The sequence below is a fragment of the Vigna angularis genome, chromosome 1 (genome assembly GCF_016808095.1).
Source record: "Vigna angularis cultivar LongXiaoDou No.4 chromosome 1, ASM1680809v1, whole genome shotgun sequence".
NCBI lineage: Eukaryota > Viridiplantae > Streptophyta > Magnoliopsida > Fabales > Fabaceae > Vigna > Vigna angularis.
In genome coordinates this window covers 61,621,654-61,641,597 of record NC_068970.1, presented here as the reverse complement: position 1 = coordinate 61,641,597, position 19,944 = coordinate 61,621,654, and the positions used below count along the sequence as shown (strand labels likewise).

The 19,944-nt window shown below is 30.1% G+C and overlaps 1 protein-coding gene and 2 non-coding genes across 4 annotated transcripts; 2 read left to right on the top strand and 1 right to left on the bottom strand.

Annotated features, from left to right (window-relative positions):
* Positions 1 to 268: 268 nt before the first annotated feature.
* On the bottom strand, positions 269 to 2,643 carry LOC108347441 (probable polygalacturonase). Of its 2 annotated transcripts, none has more exons than XM_017586675.2 (6): positions 2,355 to 2,643; positions 1,902 to 2,240; positions 1,687 to 1,807; positions 1,425 to 1,599; positions 1,239 to 1,309; positions 269 to 1,132 (listed from the first exon to the last, which is right to left on the bottom strand). In XM_017586675.2, exons 2-6 carry the CDS (start codon positions 2,235 to 2,237, stop codon positions 426 to 428), a joined length of 1,410 nt encoding a protein of 469 aa, XP_017442164.1. In that variant the 5' UTR covers positions 2,238 to 2,240; positions 2,355 to 2,643; the 3' UTR covers positions 269 to 425. The 2 variants fall into 2 exon arrangements, with proteins under 2 accessions (XP_017442164.1, XP_017442165.1); XM_017586676.2 differs by having other exon boundaries at positions 1,902 to 2,248; positions 2,355 to 2,642.
* Positions 2,644 to 6,570: 3,927 nt separating this feature from the next.
* On the top strand, positions 6,571 to 6,686 carry LOC128195115 (U5 spliceosomal RNA). Its single transcript, XR_008246688.1, has one exon. It is a non-coding gene; the product is annotated as a U5 spliceosomal RNA (small nuclear RNA).
* Positions 6,687 to 9,783: 3,097 nt separating this feature from the next.
* On the top strand, positions 9,784 to 9,899 carry LOC128195114 (U5 spliceosomal RNA). Its single transcript, XR_008246687.1, has one exon. It is a non-coding gene; the product is annotated as a U5 spliceosomal RNA (small nuclear RNA).
* The last annotated feature ends 10,045 nt before the right edge of the window (positions 9,900 to 19,944 follow it).

Sequence of the window (19,944 nt, the reverse complement as noted above, 5' to 3'; positions counted from 1 at the left end):
TATGACACCGTTTGTTACATTCCAAGTCTAAGATGCACGACTTTCACGTATGGTGATTGGCGATTCTTCTTGTGAACTGGTTGACCGGTTGAATGTGGCAAAGTGATATGTTAAAGTAACACTAAAGTAAAGAGTTGTAAATCAACAAGTCTGCATAATGAAACTATCTGCCTCAGCAATAGCAATCAAAAGAATTATGTGCTCGTTGCTTTTACCTACTTATATTTTGCAGGGTTTACGCAAGAGGGAAAAACAGTTCAAAACAAGATGACAAATACAAACATGTGTATTTATTATTGACTCATTTCTAAAATCATTTGTTGTCATTGTCCTTGTACAGAGTCTTCATAAGTACACAATGTTTTAAATACAATTTTTGAAGTATGACATTGTTTGCATTGAACTGAGCCATTCCTTTTACACTATCATAAATTCCTACTGTAAGTGCACGTTTGAACCTGGATATCTTCTATCGGCAAACTTTCCTCTGGGAAGGTACATGCTCCAATCTTCTCTTCTCCTTGTTCTGGCAACAGATTACATGGTGCAGGAGTGACATCGCTTGAAATCCCATCAATATCAGTGCAAGTCCATGGAACTTTTTTAGCCTTCTTTGCCATTTGAATGGTTACATTAGATATGCAGATTCCAGTAAAAGGGTCACCAGAGATTCCTTCCAACCTCGCAGCCATAGTGACATTCTCAGCAACCATATCACGATAGTTTATGTTCTGAATCACAGGAAGTGCATTAGGGTCATACTTGTCATCAGCATGTGACCCGTAATTTCCTGTCATCCAAAATGCCCATTTCATGGTGTTCATGGTCATTCTTCTAACAAATATGTCCTTAACATACCCTCCTCTTCCCACAGCAGTTTTGATTCTAACCCCTGATTCTGAATTGATGGCTACAATGTCCTCAGCCCTCACATCTTGGATCCCACCAGACATCTCACTCCCTAAAGCAATCACAGCACTGAATGGAGAAATACAAGTGAGTCTTCTGATTACAAGCTGCTTTGTTGGCATTCCATAAGCTATACCATACTCATCCCAACCACTCTTCACAGCCACACAGTCATCCCCGGACACAATATAACAGTCTTCAATTCTTGTGTTTGTGCAAGAGTCTGCACCAAAACCATAAACCTTAGCATGTTTGGCCAACGTTCAGGCAGTAGAACCATGAACTGTTTTATCATCTAGAAGAAGATATGGAGACGTATTCTAACTTACCAGGGTTGATTCCATCTGTATTTGGAGATGTCACAGGAGCAAGAATTGTGACCCCTTGAACAACAACGTTGCTGCATTAAATTTCATATGTTGATTAGAAACAGGAAACATTATAGTAAATTAGAACCAGTTGTAAGGTCAATTATTAAAGATAATAGGTAAGAAAAGAGTGAAAAAAAGATGAACCTGCTGTATACAGGATGAACATTCCACGATGGAGAGTTCACCAGAGTGAGATTGGATATCTGAACATTATCTGAGTACATGATTTCAATCAGGTAAGGCCTGGTATAACTGAGCTCCCCCTTGTGGAATTTTTGCCACCAGAGATCTCCTTGTCCATCCAATGTGCCATTGTTCCCTGTGAACAAATTTTGATTCAGTAATTAAATGAAGTAAATTCTTAGTTGGACAAAATTTGTAATCTCAAAAGCATAACTTTCGTTACCAGTTATGATTACATCAGTGAGGTTGGTCCCAAAAATTAGGCTGCTAAACCTTCCACCTTGGGTGTCCCTCCCTCTACCGTAAGATGGCAAGGGATCAATCACTGGCCAGTCATTTTCATCCTAAAACAACAGTTTCAAAACAAATACGATATCAATACACTTAAATTACATTAAGTGAAGAATAACATAACATTAGCAAATTACTCTATTAGACCTGAGAGCCAAGAATCACGGCATCCTTGTGTAGGAATAAAGTGAAATGGCTAGTGAGATTGAAGCTGCCAGTTAACCATCTTCCTGGGGGAACATAAAGTTGAGACCCTCCACTTGATGCATACTGACTCAGATGATCTATGGCTGCCTGAAAGGCTCCGGTGTTCAAAGTTGTTCCATCACCAACACCCCCAAATTCTTCCAATGAGGCACTATAAGCTCTGCAGCTCATAGCACAATACTCAAAGTAGTCCAAAACTGGAGCTTTGCGGCTCTCCACTACAGCCACGTTTGGCAAAGCAACCAGAAGAGCACATAATAACAACAAAACATCCATGACCTGCCAAACTTCACATGTCAAATAATTCATATGCAACCCAAAATGTCGAAGTTGATGTTGTTTTACTCAACGCAAGGACAGAAATATAAGAGTATAATGGAGTGGTTCTTGTACCTGAATTCTTGAGGGGAGAACTGGTGCGGCGTTAAGCTATTGGTATGTTTACATAGAAGACAATGTAGGTATATATATACGCATAATTATTATTCAGCATTATGTTTGCTTTCGTTTTGTGCTACCCCACAATATATTTCTTATTCATCATGTGAATGTGATAACAAGGACGTGTCTTGTAAGGCGATGTTTCCAAACGTAGCCCGTCAATTTCTTTTGGATTCAATTCATTCCATTAGATGGTGTGTGAGGGATAAAGTTTGAACAGAATTACTCATCCCAAAATATTACATTTTAGTCGGAATTTGTTAAGTCGAAGCTTACACGAATCATTTCTGCCAAAAGTAAAACAGAGAAATAAATTAGATGTTTTCATTATTGAGTTGGAAAACTTATAATTCAGCATCTGATTGTGATATACCGAGGATTGAAGGAAAAAATGAATTGGCGTGAGAATTTTGTATAGATGATATTTTCTGAACAGTTTGGAAGACACGATCCATTATCAATGTTGAGTGTACTGCGTATGCATAATCCACATATTATGAGTTCCACCATCAATTTTTTAGGTTAATTTTTTGTATGTATCTTATAATGTGTGGTTGAGCTTGGCTAGTCCCCCACTTACATGCGAGGACAAATATGATGCATGTTGTTCCTTAGAAGTCTAAGTGGAGCACAAAAGAGTGGCGTAGGCAATAGACCATGTTGTATCGTGCATCAATTAGTGTCTTTTCTTCCACTGCATAAAAATATTCACACATGACTTATCTGTCACTATTCATCTGTGTTTCATGGTGGACATTGCTACATATGATACCCTCCACTGTTATCTTAATCCTTAATTTTTAAGAATGAAAAGTAGAAGTAAATTGAGTGCATAAATTAATGTAGTCTGGCACTGTTGGCTGAAAATGGTATTGGGTGGGAAATAGCATTCTTTTGTTGGGCGGGGTCCCACATCGTCACGGAACTTTGTCGAACATGTCTGGATTACCTTCCATTGCCAATCTCGTGACTGCATTTCTAATCCCAGAAACAAGACGCGCACATGACACTCTTCCGTGACTGTGATGCCACTTCCACGTGGCCCAACTTCACAGCTCAAACTTTCTTTTCTTCACCCAAGTTTTTTTTGTCCACTTTCCTCATTAATATTATTACAAGAAAATTTTCTAAAATAATTTTAGTTTATTTTTTAAAATAATTTTTTTTGTCCACTTTCTTCACCATGCTAAATTTATTCACTTAAGTAATAAGTATTTTAAATTTCATGTTCTCTGTTTTTAAGACTGGTGTGATTAGAAAGTGGGTGGATGAGAACTACTCAAACATTTTAAAAAAACATTGACTTTTCCGGCATGATTTTGCTAGAAAAAACTTTTAAACTTTCATTTTTCTATGTTCTTTTTTTGTGAAACTATTCAAACATAGAGTTATGCTAAAAAAATACAAAGATAATTAATGGTTTAATATTATTGTTGCACCATAATCAAAGTTGAAAATGAAAAAATGGAGTTGAAAATGAAAAAATGGGGTCTGATTTTTATGAAAGATGCATAACCACCTTGAACATAGGAATTGTTACACTCATTTGAACCTAAAGAGTTTCATCTAACTATGAAAATAGTTTTCAGACATGATATTTTACTTTTAACAATATAGAATTATGATATTCAATTATTTTTACTCAGTTTCTGAAACACTTTTAAAATCGTTTTCTTAACTTCTTTCATAATAGCTCTCATATTCTGTCTTATATTTCTCCATCTTTCTTCATAGCATGGGTAGGAATAAATGTTTGAATGCACACAAGAATTGAAAAGTCTATAATTTGCCCTTCCAAATTTTACGAGTTGAGCGGTGGCAAATTTTTTTGTCATACAATAAAAACCTTTGGATATGATTTGTAGTTACGAAACTCAAAACATGGAAACTACTGTACATAATAAAATATCACCAAAGTAATGGTTTAGGTAACTTTAATAATAATAAAAAAAATTCATGTGAATTACATTTCCATATTTAAAAATACAAAATGTGAATTTCACTACATGGCATTCTTAAAACAATTATTTTAAATTTTGTTTCAATAGAAGAGAGGTAAAGAATTCTAAACAATTAGCAATTTTATACTTTTTTTTTTACTTTCTCTTGCTATATATGTGCATACTCTCTATTAAATTCTAAACAAGTCGTTTCAAAATCTTGAGTAAACAATTTCGTTGGAGATTCTCTTATATTTGTATTTATTTATTACTACTATTATTATATGTCAAAAGGTCTCTGTTGTTAAAAATTGTGAATGTCATGATACTAGGAAAAAGTATTAGCATGATTTTTTTATTGTAATTACAGCATCCCATAATTTCTATCCTATTTCTTCCTCCACTCCATATTTTCTTGCCGCACCCGATAGCCTAATGGAAAAGTGGTGATTTAGAAAATGGAAAAGTCTCTACCATTACAACTTTTAATCATTAGTATGATTGGGTTATATATTTTCTCTTAACAAATTGCTTTTATTTTTGTTCAAATAAATTGTTATACATCATTCAATAAATAGATATTTCTCCTAATATTTTCTTGTAGTGAATTTTCATCTAATATATATAATTTAAACTGATATATTTGTATCTTACTAAATAGGAATGACTATGACGCAGGATATCAAGTTGGTGTAATGTGAAAATAAATTAGTTATTTTTTTTAATGTTAAGAATTTGTAAGAGATTTGAAGGGTAAATTTGGGAATAACTATCTCGTTTGGTAAGATATTGTCTGCTTTGGGTCAAGTCCTCACAGATTTGTTTTTAGTATCACTCCAAAAGACCTCTTGCTAATGAAGGTATCTTATGTGTATATAAACCCATGTCCATCTTTTATTTTTTCGAGACTTTGTTTGTACCTAACAGAGGATTTGATTCTATGGTGTGTGTGGGGATGGAATCAGTTTCATCATGATGTGAGTATGTGTTTGTTTATATATATATGAGTGATGTAATCGGTTTCATACTTGATTGAATGTTTGGTTTATATATATATATATTATTTATTTATTAGAATAATTATTTTTTAAAATTTTATTCATTTAATAAATAAATTACTAACAAAAGTGTAAAGATCTTAAATCTCATGCATAATATATGTGAAAAAAGTACGATAATTTATCTTAAGGTGGTAGAAACCGTGTCCATTCATTATAAATAGGTTAAGAGTCTTCACGTTTGTGAATCCCTTGACCACAAATGTTTTTAACAAAACCAAAGGAGGCCAAAACTTCAACACCAATTTTGAAAGATCTTTTAACCTTACAAAAGGTTTATCATCAAAAAGAATTTCAAAGTGATAAAAAATGTGGTAATGAGATGAGATGCAGTAGAAGTACATTGTCTCGTAAGGTCAATGTCATGCAATATTTAATGAGATGAGCCCAATTAATCTTTTTTTCGGTTAAGAACGCCTAATAGAAAATTTTACTGAAAAACATATCAGTTTGAAGAAATGAAAGTTTGTTTATTTTTTGTTGTATGTTATATTTAGTTAAGTTAGCTAGATTTATATCAATTCAAATCATGCATCTCATGTATTGTTTGTTTTTGAGTCTTATTTCGATTATGACTTTAGAAGACATCTTGAAGGATTAAAAGAGAAAAAAGTATTTAAACTACACTTGATCTCGATTCCTAAATAATGTAAAATTATTAAGTTAACAACTTTCATCTTATTCATATCTTTTGAAACAAACCATCCAAAAAAGATAAATCTTATCTCAGTTTATTAAGCACTAAGTTGAATGAATAATGTTATGTTGGAGTTGTTTAATATGGATAGCATCCCATGGATTTAATTTCATCAAATCCTCAATGTTATATCTACATTCATATCTTGTTTGTTACATCTATTCAATTTTGTACAATACCTTATCCCAGTTAGTTATATACATGGAAGTTGATTTTATACACAAGAAAAATTAGTTATTTTCTTGAAGTTACCATGTAGAATTCAGGATGTATAGAATAGAAGAAGTAAATAAGATAAAATGTGTACATTACTTTGCAGGAGATGTTATTAGGTTAAGTGATAGTTGCTTGCTTAGTTCAGCTGTCTGCGGAGGTGTCCAAGTTCTTATCAAAGCCCACATCACCCAGTTTGCTAAGAGCTAATAAATTACTTATGCTATAAAGATCAATGTTTGCCACCTGTGCAACCATGGAGCCGTGTGTTAGAAACAGAGCGAACTATTCTTTCGCCTTTTACTAAAGAATACCGTGTTTCTGACAATTGATGCGGTATACATAATTTTTGGAAGAGTCTTATCAGTTTAAGACTCTGTAAATGTACATTAAATTTTTTAAACCACTATTTATTTAAATTGAACAGATCTCTTTGGGTCTTTTAGGAATTGTGAACATTTTTAATCTATCTTTTTAGGTGGGTCAGGGTTATGAAGTGAATGTGCAATAGATATACGAATACAAGTCTTATATAAATGAGACTGAACAAATAATATAGTGTATTACACAACTCTCATCCTATATAACAAGTAATCTATCAGTGATATAGATATTCTCATTACAAATTATAGTTATAGCATCATGACTCTATGATTAATTTTTCAGTTATATATAATTTTTTTAAGAGACACTATGAAAATTATTTATCTTCTCACGACAATTTTAAAAAAGTTGTATTTTCACACTATAATTTTTAATTTCAATTGAATATATGCAGTTCTTTCGTAACTTTTCTATTGAAAGTCATTTTATCCTTACATGACTTCTATTGACTCCGGATTTTAATTTTTGACATACGAAGATCGTACTGAGATTTCACGATTTCTTCGTACCATGTGTCACTCCCTGCACGATTTGTCTAATAATAATTTTTAATGCCTATTTTCGTACTTTTCAAATTTCTCAAATTTCGTAAAAAAAAAATAAAACCCAATTTTCTTACTTACAAATAACTGTTTATATGTTAATGCTTGCAGCCACAACAACAATAACGACTATATAAAATATAGAAGCCCAAAGATATTAGATAAGTTGTCTTGTGAACACGTCTTACCTTAATTCTTATTTCCTCTGAAAATAATTATAACAATGAAATATATACACATATGGTTTGAAGAAATAAAAGTTTGTTAAATTTTTATTGGTCATAGTTAACTAAATTCATTAGTTGGTAATTTAACTTATATTCTAATATATGATGGTATAAAAATATATATTCAATCAATTACAATAGTATTTTTATAAATACTAAAAAATGTTGTGTAGTCAACCCACGACTTCTTTATTGAAAGTCATTTTACCCTTACAAGATTTTATTACGTCAAGGATTTCAATTTTTGACGTAGGAAAGTCGTCTTGGAGTTTCACAATTTCTTGATACCATGTTGTCACTATATTCTTGTAATAGTTTTCAAATTTGCCTATTTTTGTACTTTACTTTTCAAATTTAAGTTTCGTAAAAAACAAATCCCAATTTTCTTACCTACAAAGAACGAAATTTGATTGTTTTTCCTCCTAATGCTTCCAACCACAACAACAAAAATGGGTATATAAAATATAGAAGCCCATAGATATTGGATAAGTTGTCTTGTCAACTCGCTTGACTTGAATTCTCATTTTCCCTTAAAATCATGACATCAATTAAGCATAAACACGTATTGGTTTAAAGAAATAAAAGTTTGTTAATTTTTTGTTGTAGGTCATAGTTAGCTAAATTCATTAGTAATAGTAATGCATGGTAATTTAACTTACATTATATTCTCATATCTAATACTATAAAAATATGTATTCAGCTAATTACAAGGATACTTTTATAAATATTAAAACGATCACACATACTACTTCAATATTGAAAATTACCTTTGTAATTACCTTATTCAAATGTGTTAAGCAACACAACCCAAGCAATAAAAACGGGTATATAAAGTATAGAAGCCTAGAGATATTGGATAAATTGCCTTATCGACACGCCTAACCAGAATTCTCATTTCCCCTGCAAATGATGACAATAATGATGCACATACACATATCAGTTTGAAGAAATAAAAGTTTGTTAATTTTTTGTTGTAGGTCATAGTTAGCTAAATTCATTAGTTAGTAATGCATAGTGTTTCAGATGTAGATTCGAAGATATTTCCAAAATGTTCTTTCACACTTTTCTCCAAGTTAGTTTGGGTTATCCTGCACTCATTTAGTTAAAAATTTTCCTTGTTCACGCTCTAAACTGTCTAGGTATACGTGTAAAAGGAATTATGATATTCAAGTCAGTGATCAATCCAATTGGGAGTCACAGTAAATTCTTAAATTCACAATAAATGCAATCAATTACCTTCTTATCTTTGACCTCTATTTATAGGTTTTGAGTGGAGTTAGTGATTAGTGGAATCCTAATCACGACCCAGTCGCGACCCATTTCTCACTAAGTAACTCTTATCGGTAATTTTGATTAGAAACAATATTTAAGGGTTCTTACTGTTGGGGGTCGTCTGGCCTCTCGGTCTCCTATCTCCATGACTGTGCGATAAGCTAATAAACAATGTTTACTAACAATCTTAATTGAACAGTGTCTAATATTGTTGACCCCAACCTATTCAGACTGGTCGTTCTTTCTCGTTGCCTTATCTGACCGACTACTCTATATGTCCGTATGGTCATATAGTATACATGATAATTTAACTTATATTATATTCTCATTTTCGAAAGTATAAAAATATATATTCACTTAATTACAATGATGTTTTTATAAATACTAAAAATAATCAAACATACTATTTAAATACTGAAAATTAACTAGTCCAAAATGTGTTAAGCAACACAATTCAAGTATTTGATGAAAAGAGAAAAAAATATTTAAACTGTGTGTCATTTTAATTTTTTAATTTTTAAGCAAAAGACTATTGAATAGTAGGAACAACTTTCATATTATTCTTATTTGTTTAAAACAAACCACTCAAGAAAGATAAAAATTATCTTAGTTCACGAAGCACGAAACTGAATGAATAATGTTTTCTTGGAGTTGTTTAATCTGGATAACATCCCATGCATTTAATTTCATCAAAGCCACAATGTTCTATCTACATTCATATCTTGTTTGTTACATATATTCAATTTTGTATAATACCTTATCCCAGTTAGTTATATCTGCAAGTTGATTTTAGACACAAGAAAAATTGGTTATTTTCTTGAAGTTACCATGTAGAGTTCAGGATGTATAGAAAAGAAGAAATAAATAAGATAAAATTGGTACATTACTTTGCTGGAGATGTTATTAGGGTAAGTGATAGTTGCTTGCTTAGTTTAGCTGTATGCGGAGGTGTCTAAGTTCTGATCAAAGCCCACATCACCCGGTTTGTTAAGAGCTAATAAATTACTGATGCTATAAAGATCAATATTTGACACCTATGCAATCATAAAGCCGTGTGTTAGAAACAAAGCGAACTATTCTTTCGCCTTTTACTAAAGAATACCGTGTTTCTGACACTTAACACGGTTTACATAATTTTTGAAAGAGTCTTATTAATTTAGGACTCTGCAAATGTAGATTAAAATTTGTATGCAAGTAATATTTTTAATTTATACCTTTTATATCATTTTATTAAGAGTTTTATTTTATTTTAAAGTCTACATGATTTAGTGATAATAACCGTGTAAAGGGCAATTCTATGAAGTGAACGGTATTGCCGCAGACAACCAGCCATTTGAAGTAATTATTGCTTAATATTAAGTATAATTTCTTTTAAACTGTATTGTGTTACAAATATTATACACATTGTTATTTAAATTATGGTATTGCAAAATATATGGGGTGATAGGTTAAAATTGAAAAACCAAACCTATATTTCTTTTCCAATTTGATTGAGTTTTTTTTAGATGATTTACATACCAGACAACTAATAACACACTCTTCAGGGTTTTAGATATATGCAAGCAAAAGTATATAAAATCATTTACCCTTTTGAACCTAAAATAGGAAACTCTTCCATCACAAATAGTAATATATAATACTAGTTAGAAAGATAAGAATGAAAAACAAAGTAGCTACTTCTTAATGCATACAGCGAAATCCTTGTACATCCTTCAGCCCTGCTTCAAGCTAAGCTTTTAATGCAGACCTCCAGCTGATGAGACTGAACAAATTATGGAAGCAATGAAATGAAAAACACTAACCACTATCTTGGATTTAATCTGTCCTCTTTTCAGAGATGATTTTGTGTTTTTGAATCTGTTCCTGTTGGGAACTTCTGAAACTGGAACATGCTGTGGAGGGTTCTTCTTCATGTTAAAGGAACTCAAGTAAATGGATGATTTGATACTCAGCTAGTTGTGTTTCAAAAATGAGGATGCGGAAGAGTACGAGGTTCCAGAGTTTATATAGATCTCAAATTATCTTATTAGAATATAAAACTCTACTACAGAATTTATGGTACAATAAACTTATCCATCTCTACTTGACATGAGTTTAATTTATGTTATAATAAAAAAGTATCAGATAATTACTTGTCAACTAAATTAGTCAGCACTTAGAGCCAACACTAATTTCTCATTTGTTGGCTACATTGTTGATTTAACAGATAACACTATTGTTTAGAGACAAATTGATTAACTAATCAAGAGATTGAGTTTCAATATTCTTTGCATTTAAACAGCAAATTTTACTTTAAGAGTATACTAAGGATGATAACATTTAACCAGACATAACTTTTCAATTGATAAATATTAGAATGTTATATTAGTTGTCAAAGGTTTTGGTTTAAAATTTTCCAATTTAAATTCAATGAATAAGTTTTTTCTAGATTTTTTGTTTACTTAATAGTATGGATGCAATAGTTTTGTTTTTTTAATTAACATATGCAAGTGGCGTTGAGGCTGAGTTTTAAACCTTGGTGCTGGTTTCTGGTATATGAGATTTGGTCATTATTTTTTTTTCTTTATTCCTTTAATTTTGTTTGCATTTCTTAATAGCAGCTGCAGCTGGCTGGGACTAAAGCACCAACTTGTGTATATATTCAGATATGTAAGTACTTTATATCATAAACACGTGATAAAGATAATTTTTCTTGCCAGAGAATCAATTTATCTGCTAATTTTTCTCAGTTTCTCTTCGTTTATGTGATATCATTTGTTATATTTTCAAATCTCCCTTGGTATCTAGAAAATTATACATCAATGGGCATGTTTCAGTTACTGTTCTGTCAGTACCCAGTTGTACAATCAGAATTTATTTGTCAGATGACGATGAAAATATAAAGAAAATTGCTGTATCATATAGGTGACATAATGGAATCAGAAAAGAGGAAAAGAAACTTAAGTTCTAACTAAATTGTTAGATTAAAGAAGAGGTAACACCACACAAAGTCAACCACACAACAGTATAATAAGCCAAAAGAGCAGAAGGTAAAATAATGAATGATATGATATGCCATTCAAAAAATACTTATAATTTCATATAGAGTTATTCTTTGCCAAAATTTCTGAGATATAACATTCCAAGCTGTATATGCTATAAAGCATGTAAGGAGAAAACTAATGTAATGTTAACTAGCTTTGAAAACCATTAAACCAGAAACCAACTCACCCTATATACCTATATACCTATAATGCACTGGTTTTTGTTGTTCTACTTATCCAGACAAAGTTTTTTTATTTGACCAATCAGACTCAGATTCATAAACTGTGTGCTACTACCACTGGCCAGTTACAAAGTAATAGTTTCCTCAGTTTGGTATCAGATAGTACCCGAAAGAATTTGAAAACTTTGTTTATCCCTCTTTCAATTATTTATCCGCTTTCCTACATTTGAAACCCATCAAACTCAACCAACTTAAGTATCTCTATGTGGCTTATTAATTAGTCAAACTAAACCATAGACGAATTCCATATCAACTTGTACAATTCTTGAAACTGTTTGATTTAAAATGACACCAATCATGTTGATACAAATGAACGTGTTTGGTCAGTAGAGTAGAAAACATGTGACTGCGGATTAGTTGCAGGTAACTATTTTCGCTATAGTCCATTTTAAAATGAGATATAGAGGAAGGTGAATGAGTTTTATAAGTAGGACATAGATTTGGAAAAGAAAAGAAAAAAAAATCATTTGTATATCTGAACCATACAATTTTGTGAAAATCTAACTCCTTGCTTGAAAGTTGAAATACTAGGGGCGTCTTAAGTATGACAGAAAACCTCTGGAGCTCTTTGAGTGGTCACAGAAATAGGATTTGTCGGGTTTTAAGAAAAACTTTTTGTTGAAGCCGTAGGCTGCCATATTTTACTGTCTTCAAACTTAGTCATACATGGATCTGTGTATTTTTCCACCTTTGAAGTTAAAAAGTGAAGACATTTCTGTGAGTGTAAGGTATATGAAAGTACTGTGAACCTTCTTTTTCAGAATCCATTCTTGGAATCAGAATCGATAATTAGTATTAATGACTGACTCATTCGAATACACTGATCACTGTATTCTACGAAAAAGTTTAAGTAAACGTGTGTTGCTAAGATGAATGAGAGTACGACTAAGTGATACTCGTTGTCATAAACAAAACAAACTATTCTTTCTCTTTTAGTAAAGAATATCACACATTTATGACACCAATTTTTGAAAGGATCTCTTTTTGTTACCTGAAAAATAGTTAAAACATAGCATTTCAAAATTTAAAACCTGCATAATATGTATGACCAAACAAGTGGGCTAAGTGATGATAATTTGTCTTTTTTTTTTATGAACTAACAATTGCAGTGGGTTTTATCGGTTTTATTGTGTGACCATAAACATCATCTATTGGCAATATCTGCCCCCATCTTTTAAGGCCCAACTTCATAAATCACAAGCAAAATAAGATTGTAAAAAGAAAAAGCAAGTTCTTCTACTTGTAAACATCAACAAACAAAATACTAAAGCACAAATATACTACACTACTCCTAAGAATATTTTTCTTAAATGTGTCCATTGTGGTTAAACTATTTTACTCTATCTCTACAATTTTAGCTAAGGAAATTTAAAATATTATACAAGGCTAGATTGATACGTATGTGGTTGGTCTTTAATTTACCAAAGCATAAAATTTCATTTTACATGGAAATAATTTTGATTTTAACCTTCTATAAAACTTTCTATTGATGATTGGTTTTAATTGTGTGCTTGGATCGTGTTTTTGTTGTTAATAGGAGCATATAAGGTTTCTTGTACGTTTAGAGCTGATTTTTTAGTGTTGTTTGGTCATTAATAATTAGGTAAGAAAAGATAATTACATTGATTTTAACTTATAATTACTTATTGTAGGCTTGTGTGATGGTTGGTTTGTGAAATTGAGTTGTCTGATGAATTATATCCTGTTGAGTTCAATTAGGAGTTTTGAATCGTCTTTAGCAATTGTATGTTGAAATGTTGATATGCTATATGGTTGAGATTACATTTGAGGTGATTAAATATAATTTGATCCTTGGTTGTTTTGGCATCTATGGGTAGTGTTAGACTTATTTTACAGGATTGAAAATTGACATAAATCTGAAGAATTATGCAGACTCGCTGGGCGAATATATATTCACTGGTGAAGTCAAAGTCAACGAGCTACTGACCTGGTAGTCGTTGGGCGAGAAAAATCTCGTTAGACGAGACCAAAATCAAAGAGTTCACTGACTTGATAATCGTTAGACAAAAATATACTTGTTGGGTGACTTTTAAGAGAATTTAAATCTGTAAGTTACAATGGTTTTCTCACTGAGGGAGCTATTTGGTTGTTGGACAAGTGTGTTGTTAAGCACTACTCGTTGAACTAGCATATGAGGTGATTGAGCGAGTGTGTTATCAAATATTAGTCGCTGAGCAAGCATATATGATGGTTGAGCGAGTAATATATCAAATAATTAGAATAACCTCCTTAATTATTTTAGTGTCATTATTCATTTTATTAATTTATTCGCAAACAATCTATGAAAAGAAAAAAAAAAGATTTTGTGATACTCTTCTTCCTTTGTAACACTCATCTTCTTTCTCCTTCCTTTAAAATAAAGTTAATCAGATATTACATAATTTCAAATGACAACAATAAACTTCGTCAACTGAGTTTGAACCGGACAAAGCCAAAAAAAAAAACATCAACTATACTAAAAAAATTCTTTTTAAAATTAAATGTTGATAATTGAATTCAATTAGAATTATGAAATATCTTTAGTTTGTTACATATTTTTTACATATTTGAAAATTACAAACATTTTAAAGAGTATCGTAAAAAAGTTTCAATTTAATTCATTTCTATTTGTTGAGAATTGTTTTTATTTTAATTATGTGTATAACAGTTAATTAATTAATTTTTTATTCTAAACTTTGACAATTTTTTTATCAATTGCATTAAAAAATTTGACATGTAAAATATATTTGAGTTGTTTACATATTTTATTTTTATTCTTTGATATATTTTGATTTTATACTTAAAACAATAAATGAATATAATTTTTTTTTTAAATTATATTAAACTTTTTATATATTTTAAATGTTATTTATGTTAATATGTAATAAAAATATATTAAACTTCAATATTATAACATGTAAACTTTTTTTTAAAATTATATTAAACTTCAATATTAATAAAAATACATATTTATTTATAAAAAGTTAACTGAATTTAAAATATTTTATCTATTATCTTTTAAATTTAAACATTAAAATGTGTCAAAAATTGATATAGTAATGAATTTAAGTAGTCACTTTTTTTTTCTACACATAAAAAGAGCGAGTTTGCCAAAAATATATACTTTATCCATTATTTGTAACCTCATAAAAATAAATAACAACATTATTTGAATACGCTGAAAATAAATTGACGCATTAATTTTGATTTAGTGCGATGTGGTGAACGGAAAGCGCGTGGTTTTGTCTGAGAAAAATTCACACAAATGAAAAAAAGCCAATTTCGGATTTGCCTCAATGACGCACACGAGTTAAAAAAACACAAAATATGAGAACACCGTTATTTATTCTTTTTTTCCTCCAACACGTGAGTGAGGATATGATCCAGCCCTTGGATTCACTGAATTGCATCTCCTCTGACATGTGGCCCTATGAGAGAAAAATCCAATGCATATGTTATAAAAACAATTTGTATTTATACATATGTATATGTGGATGGTATGCATGGTAATTAGGAGGGGTGAGAAAAGATAGTGGGTTTTATTGGCTTGTCTTCTACTGTGTAGATTTACTATGGAGTAACAAATTAAGTACTTTGATTGCAGTGAAACTTGTCTTAAGGCAGTTGGTTTACCTGAAAAAAATAGTTAAAACATACCTAGCATTTCAAAATTTAAAACCATAAACTTGACAATTCTAGAAAATAATGACAAAACAAGCTTAAGCTTAATATAGGGATATGCTTTGTGTTTATGTTGATTAGTGACTTTAACGTTGTGTTTTCATTGTACTAATGTTGTTCATATAAACATATAAAGTTTCTTGTGTATTTGGAGGTGTTTTAGGATTTTTAGAACTGTTTGGTCATCAATTAGGTAAGGAGAGCTAATTATATTGATTTTAACTTATAGAAAACTTATAATTACTAATTGTAGACTTTTATGATAATTGGTTAATGAAATTGAGTTAATTAGTAAATGACATGTTGATTTGAACTATAAGTTTTGAATCGTCTCTAGCGATTGTATGTTGATGTGCAATATGGTTGAGATTGTATTTGAAGAGAATTGAGTCGTTGAATTGTGTATAATATGATTGTGAGTTGTTTTGGCATTTATGGTTAGTGTTAGACTTATTTTAAAAGGTTGGAATGACATAAATCTACATAATTCTATTCTATAAAATTATGCAAGCTCATTGGGTGATCATATTGGGCAAAGTCAAAGTCACAGACCTACTGATTTAGTAGTCACTAGGTGAGACTAAAGTCAAAGAGTTCACTGATTTGACAATCGTTGGACGAGAGTATACTTGTTTGGTGACTTTTCAGAGAATCTAAATCTGTAAGTTTCAGTGATATTCTCGCTTGTTGATAACGGGAGCAAATTTAAGTAGTAAAGTATTTTTCAAGATGTCCCAAATATGTTTAAAATTGTTTTTTATGATGTTTCAATGTACCTGATGAATTTAACGAATTAGTAAATATGTTAAAGTGCATGTATAAAAGAACAAGGTTCTTAACTTATTACTAAATCTGTTAAAATGCATTTTAGGAAAAGCTAGCTCTCTGTTTTAATCGATTACGTCGATTAAAATTACCATAAATGTGTTTTTGCATATAAATAGGTATGGTTTCATTTCCTAGAAACATATACATATTCATAACATTAATTTGAGAGCAAAGAACAACAACCAAGCATTCTGGGAGGACAAAGAACATCAATTTGTTAAAATCAAGACTACAAGCATTCAAGCAGGATGTGGCTAAAGAGTAAGGGATTCAGATGTAAAATCTGCATTAAGGTATTTTCGTATCTTAGTTTTGCTATAAATTTGATTAATGACTTAGAAATGTTGTGTAGGCAAGGTTTTTAGGGTGTATGTATGTAGCATCACCATAAAGAATTATTCTTATTTGATTAGAGTTAATATTACATAGGTGATCTTGTAATATTGTAATCTCTATATTCTTTTAGTGAATTCCCTTCCAATTCAAATTGTTTGGAAGACGACTAGATGTAAACTCTTTAAGAGTTAACAAATATAAAATCTTGCGTATCTTGCTCTTTTATCTTTGCTTGTTATTTTTTTAAAATCTTTTATAGATTGAAAAGTTCATTTGAAACAATTTTTAAACACCAAAATTTTCAAGAAGGGTAAAATCAGTTTCTAAACCAATTCACTGGAAGAGTGTGTTGTCAGGTACTATTCACAGAACAAGCAAATATGGGGGTTGAACGAGTATGTTGTCAAGTACGACTCCTTGAGCAAGTAGATTTGGTGGCTAAGCGAGTGTGTTGTCAAGCATTACTTGTTGAACGAAGAAATCTTATGGCTAAGCAAAAATATCATAATTTTAACTAAATTTGCATATATCTCTTATGATATGTTTAATGTGTGTGATATTTTGGAATGTTAAAACAGGTGATTTATAATATGATATGTGAATAGTTGGTACTAATCCAAGGAGGATTGGTGGTGGTTAAAGTAGTGCGTATTGATATATGGATCCCTATTGAAAATTATCTTGACACTCTGATAACCATCCAATCTCAAGTATAGAAGAGTATGGTATGTGGTGAGAGGAGCATAAGGTTTTAGTCTAAGCGTTTTACCTTGGTCAAAGACGTTAATGGACTAACCTTGTGTGTGGTAAGGTAAAACTCATTAGCGATAACTTTATAAAGTAGTATAGGTCACCACAATTGTATAACTCGCCAGAGTTTGATATCAATACATGTATATGGATGATCAAGTTTAGTATGAATGATTGCATGTCTTATAATTTGTTAATATGAATGTTATTTGTATTTTTTTTATATATTAGCTTATCCTTTCATGTATGCTTGTTTGTCTATTTTGTATTTTTTATTTGCAATGATCACCTTAATAGTGTGACCAGATAAGGATGAGGTCTTAGTCTAAGGGTTTTACCTTGGCCAAAGGTAATAACGGATTAACTTTGTGTATGATAGGATGAAACTCATTAACAATGATTTTACAGAGTAGTATAAGCAATCACAATTACATCACTCACTAAAGTCTGATATCAATACATGTATACGAATGGTCAAGTCTAGTATGAATGATTGCATGTCTTAATATTTGTTAATATGAATGTTATTTTTATTTTAGATTAGTTTACCCTTTCATGTATGCTTGTTTTTCTATTTATCTTTTATTTGCAATAATCCTCTTAATTGTGTGACAAATAAGGATGTCCTATTAAATCCACTACAAGAAGAAAGTGATATTGAAGCTTAGAGTAGACTCTTTGTTTTCAGTTTATATAAGTTTTTAAAAAACTTTATTATAATTTTGAATCGGTTAATATTACCTTTTAATTGATAATATATACATATATTGTAACTGTAATGCTGTTTTATCTATTTGTTTAATATTTATTTTTTATATTAAATGTGTGACATTTTTATTAGTACTTGAATACTATTAAAAATGATGAGATGTTATAAATAATATATCTTGAATCATATTAGTATCAAAATTAATATATTCAACAAATACGGAAAATATTTTTAATAGAAGTTGAACAAAAATTTAGATTTAAATTGCCAAAACTATATACTAATATACAAGATGGAAATTTTTTTATAAAGTAGTAAAAAAATTATACTTAACGGCCAAACTTTATATTATTTGGATCAAATTTATATATTTGTAATTTCAATCGTATGTTTGGGGAAACAATTTATATGAGAGGATGTTTAGGAGATTAGGAGAAATTAATTATAGAATTTACTTTCTATAAATGGAACATAAATATAATTTTAGTACTTGTATATAAAGCTTATAATATTTATATTGAGGATTATTAATTAATTACTATTAATTATAATTAAAATTATTAATATTAATATATCAAATAATTCTCATTAATAAAATTTGTATAAATAGGGTAATCTCCTTAATTATTTTAGTGTTATTATTCATTTTATTAATTTATTCGCAAAAAATCCGTGAAAAAAAAAAGATATTGTAAATTCAATCTCTTTCTCCTTCCTTTAAAATAAATTTAATTAGATATTACCTAATTTCAAATGACAACAATAAACTTCGTCGAGTTTGAGTTTGAGTTTGAGGACAAAGTCGTACAAATAAAATCAACTATGCAAATTTTCCAATTTATTTTGTGCGTTTTCTTCCATCACTAGTCAAGGTTACGGACACTATGAGCAAAAAAAATCTTTTTAAAATTAAATGTTGATAATTCAATTCAATAGTTATGGTTACATATTTAAAAGGCTTAATATAATTGTTGATCCCTATTTTCGTCAATATTGTTCGATATAGGATTCATTTTTTTTCGAATTTTCAATGTAGTCCTTTATATCGTAATTTATGTTCAATTTGATTTTTTTAACCGACGACGTTTAAACCATTAACGAGTAAATGTCCACAACACTCATCAGTGAATTACATGACAATTATTAAGGACACTTAAAGACATAGTGATGTTAATTTTTTATTTTTGGAAGTGATGTGGATTTGTTGGTCCGGGACCAAGGCCTCTTCTCTTTCTCTTCCTATCAAAAATCACACTCACTAGGGTTTCTTTTTTTCTTTTCATTTGGAATGAGAAAAGAAGCCTAGTGATGTAATTCACTAATTGATGCTGTGGACATTTAGCCGTTAATGATTTAAACATCGTTAGTCAAAAGAATCAGATTGAACATAAATTACGATATAAAAGAGTACATTGAACACTCGAACAAAAATGAGCATGAACAAAGTTGACAAAAATAGGGACCAACCTATTTTAAATTACAAATATTTTAAACAGTATCGTAAAAAATTTTAATTTTAATTCATTTCTAATTGTTGAATATTATTTTTTTTATTATGTATATAATAGTTAATTAATAAATTAAATATGCTTTTAGTTTTTTAATTTTAATGTAAAAAAAAATTCATTCATTCGAAAATT